General features: G+C 45.2%; 1 protein-coding gene across 2 annotated transcripts in view; it reads right to left on the bottom strand.

Moving 5' to 3' along the window:
* Positions 1-3,117: 3,117 nt before the first annotated feature.
* Positions 3,118-10,846, bottom strand: part of CRISPLD2 (cysteine rich secretory protein LCCL domain containing 2) — a 31,785-nt gene continuing 24,056 nt past the window's right edge. For both annotated transcript variants that reach the window (XM_063334746.1, XM_063334747.1), the window contains exons 14-15: positions 8,605-8,738; positions 3,118-6,528 (exon numbers count right to left, since the gene is read on the bottom strand). In XM_063334746.1, the coding sequence (XP_063190816.1) occupies positions 6,474-6,528; positions 8,605-8,738 (189 nt within the window). In that variant the 3' untranslated portion in view covers positions 3,118-6,473. The remainder of the gene's footprint in view (positions 6,529-8,604; positions 8,739-10,846) is intronic.

Here is a 10,846-nt window from a genome sequence, read left to right as displayed (position 1 = left end):
ATACTACACTAGAGACCTTAACAGCATGAAGCAAAGCTGAAACGTTTCTCATGTGTCTTGCAGACTGTGTCCCTCTTTGCACATCTGAGGTGACATTTATCTCCTTGGCAATAGTGTGATGCTTTTGACTTTTTTTTATCTCCGTTGGGCTCAGTTACTGCCCCACTGGTTGGTCTCCATCTTTTATTATTCCTTCTGCGTGCTGGTTAATTTTCACAGGCTGTTTCTCCAACTTTTAGAGTGATTTTTGTTTTCTGGCCTTACCTTTCAGCACGCTCTCAGTCCTTCTCAGCTCTGTGCCACCCATCCCTGTGCAGATCTTTATAAGCGTAGTCTCTGCTCCACCACACAGATTATTAATGAAATTATTAGATCAAAACAGATGAAACAAAACAGATATTAGCCGTGAACCATTGAGAATTACTCTCCAGACAGACACAGTTACTGATCCAGTTTTGGAGCCCCCTTGCATTCATCTAAGCCTTATTTTGATTACCAGCAGGTCAAGTGAGATGGGATCAAAAACCATCCTACAGTCCATCTGCATCAGGTTTTACACTTCCCCCCCCCCTCCACCCCACTACTTAGAAGGCCTGGTAAGCTGGTAGAGAAGGCAAATAGGCTGTTTTTAAGATTTGTTTCTAACAAACTTGTCCTCTGGCCCCTTGGCATGGTTCATAGATGGGATTTTCTTAGCTTCCACAAGTGCAAACGACGGGTGTGCAGAAATAACCCTTGAAGCAGCTACTAAAATAAAAACCCGAGGATCAGTGTCAAGCCCTTCTCTCAGGACAGTGTATGTGTTGGCAGGTCCTCTCTCAGGGTCATGACCACCCTCAGCCCCAGGAGGCCCAAGCCTGTGAGAAGCAGCACTTACTTGTAAGGCATTCTTAAGCCCTGAATTTATTTTACAAGCCCGTGCACCCTTCTCCTCCGGCTTTCAGCTATAATATTCCACCTGAGCCTCCTGACTTTTAGCCCACTATAAATAGCCTTGTATTCAATTTGACACTCAATAGCTCTACGACGTGCTCGGCTGTGCAGCGGGTGATGAGGGAAACTGCATATAGCCCTTGCCCGATCACACGGGGCGAAGGGTGAGGAGCAAACGCCGCAGGGAAGCATGCTGCATAAGGGAGACCTTGTCTGTTGATTTCACTCCCTAACCCTATTTTAACCACTGTCAACAAGATATAAGGGTGGTTTCTATTTACACTGAGGCTTCTTTACGCTGCTCTATCCACACCCTCAAGTGGCATAAATGTCTTCTAAGTGCCTTAAAGTAGGTCCTTAGTGTAAATGAGAACCAACCCCGTCGTTTGCAAAATGGCTTCGAAAACATCACCCGGGTGCATCCTATAAATGAACGTGGGTTTTTGGAAGAACATCCATCCCAAGGCATGCCCGTGCTATACATAGCCCCCGATGAGCTCAGCACGGGGTGAGGAGCAGGCAGCAGAAGGCAGAGCGACAGGCAACAAGACGTTTCTCCTGAATCGGCAAACAGGGAGAGCCCTGCATCTTGCTCATCCCAGAGGTCTCCCAGCAACGTGGGAAAACAGGGTTATCAGATCTGCTCCTTTTATAGACTGCTGCCCTCACTCCAGTCCACACGGGTTTCTCTGTTCTTTCCCCTCTAGTTTCATTCAACCTTCCAGTTTTTATGTCCTCTCCACTAAAGCACAAACCTGAATCCCACCCCCAGCCGGGAAAAAAAAATGAAAATTTTGTTCTTACCTCTTTGTGTTCTCCTCTAAGCCTTCACTTACCCGATTCAGTACAGAAAGAAGACACCGCATTGTCCGCAGCGCTGCTTACACACAGCACTCGTGGTAACACCACGGTTTTTGCTGACGAACGTAGGACAAAGCACACGGCTGGAGCAGGAGGAAACAACAGTTAGGTAAACCAGAGGCAGCAATCAAAGGGATGGAAGCTGTCATAAAGAATGGGAACATCAGCCTTAAATTTTGAGTGTTAGGCTGTTTTCCTCCTTAGGCCAACCAGGACCTAAATTTTGCAATAGTATTTGAAAAATGGAGCATTTTGTAGCATTAGCAAATAGGAAATCAAATAAACGTTGCAATCAATAGGATGGTCTAAGCAGACTCGGCATGACCATAAGCATTAGTCTGACTACCCTTCTCTGCTTACTTTTAAGCTCATGAAAATCTTTCCCAATGTTTTCAGCAAGAGAGCTATTTTTGCAGCAATGAGTTGGGAAGAGAAAGCACAAATTGAGCTCGAGCAGGTTCAAACGGGCAGTTGGTGACTGCAGAACATGCAATAGCCATGAAACTTTCCTTTCTGCAGAAAGCAGCGGCAGCTCCGTAACTGCGTTACCCTGTCAGTCCTTGGTTTGGGTTTTACAGGTAAAACCATTCAACCTTAACTGTATCGGGCCGGCCTTGGACTAACGCAAACGTCTCTGTATTTTACGTTGATCTTGTTGTATACGTAACGGCAAATATAAAATTTCGTGGCCTTCTTGTCAGTCAGGACTCCCTCCCATGGCTCAGTCTGCATTTTTGGTCAAAAGCCATATGGTGCTCATTGCCTGGAGGCTGAGTTATAAACCTCCTTGTCATGTCGCTCCTTTAACCAAGATGGTGTTGAATTACCATGAAACAACTCGGCTTGATTTGTGCTGCTGTCGGCAAGTACGAGCTTGGAGAAAATTTCAAGGGGAATTATAAAAAAAATCCCCACCTCTGTATACTTTTCCCTTCAAAAAAATAAGGGTACGTTTAACAGCAGCCTGCTGAGGCGGGGAGGAGTTCATCTCGATTGCATTTTGCAGCGCTACTTCATTAAACACTATTTCCAACTCATTAATCTGCTTCAGCCCTTGTATTGCAGGGACTTAAAGACAGGCACTGATTTTCCCGTACTCTCAGGACGTTCCAGGAAAGGATACCTCTTAATCTTGAGGGGGTAAAGGTTGACTTTTAATGCCTGGGTACTGGGCAGTTTTATTTGTTTGTCTGTGGAACAGACTCTGCACATCCCGATCTCGCTTGGGCTCTCCGGGGGCTAATCCAGTCCCCCGGAGTAATCCCAAATAGCTCTTCTAAATTCGACCCCAGCTCCGGCTGAGCATTTAAGACAACGGAAGCACTCATTCTGGGAAGGTTTTATTTCACAAATAATTCAGAAATCAAAAGAAAATGGAAGGGGGGGGGGAAATTATATTTTACAATTCTGTATTTAGAAAAAAAAAAATTATAGTTTATAAACAAACGCACGGCCCCTTGAAAAACATGCAAAGGCACACAAAAATTTACAAGAAACTTTTATACATAGGAAGTAAAATACATCATTTTTCATAGAAAAAAAAAAAAGCAACTCTATGAACTGGCCCTAAATATTTAGACTGCACCACCGACCAGCTGGAGACTCCGCAAGCAGCTGTTGGCTGAACGTCTTGAAATGAAGAAATCAATGGAGCCCACAGACCCCACAGCACCGCCACGCTGGTTGTGTCTGCTGGAGATTTGGCTACGCTGAGCCAGATGGTCTGCAACGGCAGCGTCTGCGCTGGCAGTCTTGGTTTCAAAAATAAATTTATTGGAAAAGAACCACCAGGCAGCATCAGCTTTGCCAGGGGTTTAACCAGACGCTTCAGCAAGGCTACACCCGGGTGCTTCGAGTCGGCACGTGCTTACTAATCTGCTGAGCTGAGGTCTAAGGAGGAACGTATCTGGTGATATAAAGGTATGCTGCATCTTTAAGCTGCATTGAAATATGTCGGGCTGAGAAATGTTTTGGTATCAGAAATAAAATCCGTAAATATCTGGCTAAGAACTGGTACTGTCCCACCTATATATGAATAGCTAGCACACATGATTGCAAGTAATTGATATATCATGACTGCCTTGGAGGACCTGATCGCACCTAATTCTGGTGGAGGTATGTTTAAATTAATAGCACCCAGGACCTCGAATAATATTTGTGTAGTAAAGTCACAATTTCTCTTTTGTACAACAAATATAAAAATAAACAGATACAGACTTAAATTAACATCGGTTTCTAAAAATCCAAACCAGTTGGCTGAAGATAAAAATATGCAATTGTAACTTGAATTAAGCATTTTAGGATATTTCTGTTGGAATAACAATTCTTCCCTCACCCCCTTTTCATCAGGTAGTTGCATCCCAAGCTGTTAGGATTTTTATGTGCTCACGATAATCCCCATGACTTTTCTCCAAGAGCCCTCACGTTCCTTTCCATCATTTTACAATATACGTTAATTGTCACGGACAGCATATTCGAGGTGGGATCCTACGCTAGGCATCCAGGCGTTACGTCCTCTTGCAGTCCCCATACCTGGTTGCATCTCTTGCACTTTCCAATTCAATCAATAGCACTGTGGCCCATGATGGTCATAGATTCATGCCGCAGTATTTAACGGGCGTGAACCAGACCACGTATAGCATAATTATTCACAGTGGGCAGAAACAGGGAAGCCTTATCTCACTGCCAAGGTCTCAAACATTTCCAACCAGCAGCTTTTCTAAGACTTGTTTTTGACATCAATTTACCTAGTAAGAAAAAAAACCATTCTGTTTCCCTATCTAAAGCAAATACTGTACACCTTGGAAGACAACACTATATAAACAACGACGACACATAGAGTCATTTCTCTCTCTCCACCCCAAAGGTAGGTTTGCTGTGCAGCACTTTTGGAGACCACGCAAAGCAGCTCCAATTTCATATTTTACAAAAAGGTCTCTTTACAAATTCAGATTTCACAGAGAAAGAAACCCCAACGGTGAGACAAACTGAATGATAATGTAATTTCTGTGCTGATTCCCTGGTGTTTACAGAATTAAAGAAGTGCTTAATCATATGAACGTTTTTGTCTGTGCTTTGAAACAGCTTGAAGAGATGGCTTTTATATCTGTCTAGATTAAACCAAACACAGCCTGAGCGTAAGAGCAGCTATGAGACATCTGCCAAACAGAGGGAAATATTTTCCCATTTGTTATACAATATTACAACCAAGTTATTGATCAGAAGGACTCTGCATTTCCAAGAACTGAAAATTAAAGTTTACATGGCCTTCCCATGAGTAATGACGTTAACTGGATGTGTGTGCATCAAAAGACAGTCGGGTTTGCGTTTAGACCAATTCGAAAAATTCCTTTCCAAAACAAAGCAGAGAATACCCTCCTGCCTTAAAGAGCTGGTCATGCTAGGCTCTTCTCTTGGCTTTGAAATGCATTTGGATTCATGTCGAGACATAAATAATAAAACATTTAACGATATCCTTACAACACCGATGGGTTTTGCAAAATGAACCCTCCTGGATATCAAGTGCTCACGGGTACCGCATTTACACTGAAAGCTGGCATCTGTTGGTGTCACAAGTTGAACAGGAAAAAATTCTTCTACCCCAATTTATGCCATATCTTTAAAGTCTCAGAACTGCACACACCACAAAGAGCTTCACGAAGGTGAAGTGAACACGCTTCCTACGGATGCAACCATTCCTAGCAGAAATAAGATTAGCTTTATCACTACTTAACTACTACAGATAAAACAACCAGCACTGCTGTATAAAACAATACACTGCATTTAACTGAAATTTTATTTGAAATGGCGTGTAGTATAGGATGAGATGTGCCAGCACAGGAGCCCCGATTCACTGACTTCTCATAGGTTGCCAGACTTGCAAAATACCTGCGAGTGTTTGACCAGCAAACACTAAACCTGCCGTTTTGATCATCTGGTGGCCTCATTTTCTGCAGCGAGGATCTCTGCCACCATTTCACGCCCTACTCCAGTCCCCGAAAAACCTTGACGTCTGGCCGACAAGAAGGTCCTCTCCCCAAACATGACACCCTCGTGCAACGTAGCCCAGCAGCCTTACACAGCAGTGCTGGTGCACGCCACCTCATCGGGAATCGACCAAATTTTCTCTTCTTTTGCACAGAAAAACATCAAACATACGCAAAACCACTCTATCAAAGCCCAGCCTCTCCCCAAAAGATGCAACTTTTCAAACAGTTTCTCATTTCAAATGGTCCAGCGCCTGGACAGTCTCTCACTTCTGAGTCCGCTCAGCCGTGCACGTCCTCAACGCCCATCGCAATAGATGCTTCACACCCTAAAGATGCCACCCAGGGCCAGGCCGAGATCCCTACGTCTGCTGTACATTGAGCCACCGCCGTTCCGTGTAGCACACCTCTCTCGTTAATTAGAAAGTTACAACAGTTTATCATTGCTGAATGCCCCTAGAGAAACAAAAACATGAAACGAAAAGATACAACGCTGAACGGGTGCGATGAGATGCGAACAGCTGAGTCAGAACCTGGTGTCTTTTTTTTTTTTTTTTTCCTTTTCTTTTTTTAATTCCCTGAAAGAGATCGGCAAGGAGGGTACGGTCAGAGCTGATGCCATCAGAGGAGCCTTCCTGTCTCTGGAGATCAACAGAGCGCTCTCCCAAAGAAACCTGCACTTTCCCTGGGAAGTTACTGCTTCACAGCGAAAATTCGGAACGCGTTTCCATCTGAAGGATTCTTCAAGCTGGAGAAAAAAAGAAAAAAAAAAAAAGAAAAAGGAAAATAGTGATGAAATGAATGAGATGCAAGCACCGCAGGACCCACGGTGTGACAGCCCCACAGGCAGCTCCCAGGTTCTTTGGGGCGCCCTGCTTCACCGCGCTGGCTCTGTGCTGACGTGGCCCGAGCAGGAGAAAGATAAAGGGTGAAAAAGAAGAGATGCAAATCCACGAGTTCACCTCTGGTTTATGTTTTCAACCCCAATCTACAGTGCTAACAGCAACAAAAGGAGCTGGGAAGCAACAGCCTCTCTCACAGTGCTAGCTTTTATCCAAGGAACACTGTGCTCCCTTATGCTGGGCTTCGGGCATGAAGAGGAACGCGCTTTCCTAAAAACAGTTGTCAAATAGGCTGGCAGGTTCCCAGGGCCTGTCTGGCCCATCTCCTGCTGCTGGCAATGGGAGTATCCAGATGGGCTCACATTAAGTGACAATAAATACGTATATCCACTTTCAATCTGCAGAGGCGTCCCCACCAGCTCTGGCTCCGAGCTGCTGGGGGTGGTTGTGTGCGCGGGGGGCAAGGGGTTGTTTCTGTTCCCGGCCCTTATTTCTTCAGTCCTGCTGACCTACAAAACCCCGGGAAAATGCAAAATTTCATATTCCCGCAAAATAAACCTTGCAGCAGGTGTAAAGAGTCATAAATCTTAAAGGTGACCTTTTCCCGTACCTGTTTGGGTACGTATTTTTACCAAAGGCTATTTCCAGCGTCCTAAAGGGTAAGGTTTTCACCTTGATCTTTGAAAAGCTATTTCACTGTCCAGCAGATCCCGCAGCACGAAGGTGCTACTTCTTGCTGAGTGTATATAACGCTTTCCAAACCTTCGCGCTCATGCCTGCTGCGAGAACGTCTTTGGTTTCCCTCACCCCCTAGACCAGCACCTGGTGCTCGTATTGCGTGTCACTGCTAGCCGTAGAGTTTATTCTTAGCTAGGGCAGAGGCCGCCATCCAAGTAAAAAGTTGTCCGGTAGTATAAGAGGTAAGTGAAAGCCAGACAGAGACAGAAGAAAACTCATACGAACAGGAGGTCTGTCACCTAAAACCAATGAACCGAATTGCAAATGACACAACCACGAAATACGGACCACGCTAGAGCTATACTAAAGAAGCTCATATTTAATGCCTCTAGCTTTCCTGTCTTAGCGTATTTTTATTTTCTGAGATGCTCTACAGCATTCTGGGATATCCATTATTAGAATAAAAACAGCAAACTTCTTTGGGTTTCTTAAGGTAATTATAAAAGAGGATCTACATAGAGCAGACGGAACCATGTCAGTACTGAGCAAACCTCCCCCACAATAGTGGGAAATTCTGCGTTTGCAAAGATAGCTCTGAGGAATCAGCACCATCGCACCAATATCTGGAAAAATACATCACAGACTAAAACAGAGGTTTCAAATTAGAAAAGGCTGAATGGGGTGCGGCTCCGTCAGTGCGATCATCCGGAGGTGCAGGGGTTTGGAAGCACTGATTTGCAACTGCTCGCTGAAACCAGCAAGGTTGGCCCAAAAGAAACTACACAAAAACTACAAGGATGGCAAATCCATCTTCAAAAACTGTTTGATCATCTCTCAAGAGGTTATTGTACTCGTGATTCTTTCAGAGAGAACAGAGGAAATTAGTTAACAAATACAAATGCCTCCCACGCCCTGGAATTGAATGGAAATCCCAGTTCTAAGCCTCAAAGCATGACCTGGGCCGAGAGCTGCGGAAATACCTGTGCTTATCTTTTAATGTGTTAAAAGCACACAACAAAAGGTATTAATATCAACTTGTACCGTAATAAAATAAAACAAGGCTTAACAGTATTTCATCCCTTTCACACCAATCTGAAAGCAGCTACTCACTTGCGGAAGGCAAGAGCAGGACAACACGCTCTATTTGTTTGGGTCTCAAAATCCACAGCGACACTGTTAAGTCACATATTTCCAACCCACCAGCCTCTCCGGCTGATACCTGCTGACTTTGACGTACCGCTGAACACACAGTCGAGAACAAGAGGAAAGTACAAAGAAAAAAAGAAAAAAAAAAAAAACCCCACCTCTCAGACTGGACTCCGTTCTTTAAGGAGCCAACATAACTTTTCTTCTTTTCCACAGGCATCACGTCCACAAAACCACCTCTTTCATCCGGAATGACCCCTGCGTGCACTGCAGTTTTGCAGATACTGGAGCTCTGAAAAATAGTTAATTATTTTGACTTGCAAACGGTGTATATTTTATACCTGGAGATTTACCATCTCTGTAAGCGTCAAGGAGAACCAGAAAATAAAGTATAAAATAAAGTGAAAAAGCTATGAAACAATTCTGCCCCTCTTATGGAAAGACTAGGGATGAATGGTGTCACGGGACAGATCTTGTGGGTCTGTCATAAGCTCCGGCTGTAAGAAGATCCACCACCACGGCAGAGGACAAGCAGCTTTTCCACCACTCCCACCTACGGCGGAGCTGCGCCTGGGACATCATCCAGGTCCAAAGCTGAATCGAGGACAACTTTCCAGCCGGTGCCTCCCGGGTCTGCACCAGAGAAACCGCTGCGGTGAAACTCTTTGCTAGTGACCAGCTGCCTCAGCAAAGTTTATTCACCCAGTTGCTTGGAAAGCAGACGCTTTTCCTGCATTAAGGTAAATGGCCACCCGTTACCCAGGACGGTTCACATCCTTCTTTCTAGGAAAAACAGCAGGACTGCACCCCTTGAGTGGTGTAGGGTTTGGGCAGGCATGACCCCGTAAGACGACAGCGAGTGCGGAGGGAGATTAACAATTCTGAAAAGACTCAAGCTTTTCTAGTGCACGTCGTGCTGTCACCCTGCTCTCCAAGATGTGCAGAGTCAGAAGAGCTGGAGGAACACAAAACACTAACAACTGATGACTAAGCTCCTAAAGCATCCAGAAAAGCGAGCAAAAGCAGAGGAGGCTCAGGCGTAGTATAAACTTGGCCATCGAGCCTCTAGAGGATTTACATACAGCAAGCTGGAACGACAAAAAGCAAAAGCCAGCTACGCGCGGGGAACCGCAGCAGGTGAAAAGCCCAACCCCACAAACTCCCCGATCGCTAAAAATCAAAGCGCCACAAAACCGGTGCCAAGGGCAAACGTTCCCATCGCGTACGTACGATACGGATCGTGCTGTTTCATTCTCGCAGCCATATATGGCAGGTTTGCCTTGTCCCCTATATATTTATCGCTTTGGATGGCCTATCTCTTGGCAGCTCTCTGAGTTTCGAGTGCCAATTTGGTATTTTGCTTCTATATATGGTCACGGGAGCAAGGGAACGCTGCGTTTGGAAGATATGCTGCGAATTCGCCCTAGTATGCGGTGGGAAATCTGTAAATCTAAAATTGGCTCATAAAATTAAACTGTCCTGAATCAATTTGCAACAGTCTCCACTGGGAGACATCCTAAACGATGTTCTTTTCAAGGCACTCCTATTTTTTTTTTCCCAGGACTTGCTGTACTGCCACTTACTCAAAAGCTTTGACCAACAGGCTTTTTATTGCCTTACCCCAAACCTCCCCTTATCACTCTGTTGGATTCTGGCCCTCTCATATCCCAGGCCGGGCTTCTCTTTGATGAATTGATGACAGAGCTTTTGGAAGATGAGACATTAAAAGATGAAAGGCCTTCTCCTCAAATTCAGACGTAGGACAGCCGTATGGACAGCACAACAGCTTTCCAGGGTGTAGCCCCTGGGGATGCTCCGGGAGCATTTCCTGACGAAGTGGACTCTGAAGCACACACCATAAAATGACAATGCTTTTTTTTTTTTATAGTGGGCCATCAGCAATAGTCCATGACTATGAGTTTAATCACCCATAATTTCCCCATTAGTGTGACCAGTTTAATCACTAAGTTCCTGCCTCCTGAGAGCTGAGCCACCCAAGTTGGTTTCCTCTGGTGATACAAGCCTGCCCCGTTATATAGGTGATCTGTCCTCCTCCAACTAATTACTGCACAACTGCAGATAAAAGACCTTATTCTCAAGAGCAGAACACTGTTTTCTCTCCTAGCTCGACGGGGCTCCTGAGCAGGGATGGGGACAGGTTTCCTTTGCAGCGTTTGTCACGCCAGGAGCCAGGCAGAGCGACAAATGGCAGTGCCTTGTGAAATTTAAAAGCTCTTTTACAGCCTCGATAACGACCCCCAGGCGATCACACAGCTCCAGCGTCACCCCAGAACTGGTTCTGTCCACGGCAGCCGGAGCCGAGTTCTGTTTCCCCGGGCACAGTCGTGCGAGCATAGAAATTTTTTTTTAATTTTTCCTCCAATGCGCCGCCAGGGAAAA

This window comes from Chroicocephalus ridibundus, chromosome 4 (genome assembly GCF_963924245.1).
Source record: "Chroicocephalus ridibundus chromosome 4, bChrRid1.1, whole genome shotgun sequence".
NCBI lineage: Eukaryota > Metazoa > Chordata > Aves > Charadriiformes > Laridae > Chroicocephalus > Chroicocephalus ridibundus.
This window is presented reverse-complemented; position numbering and strand designations above follow the sequence as displayed.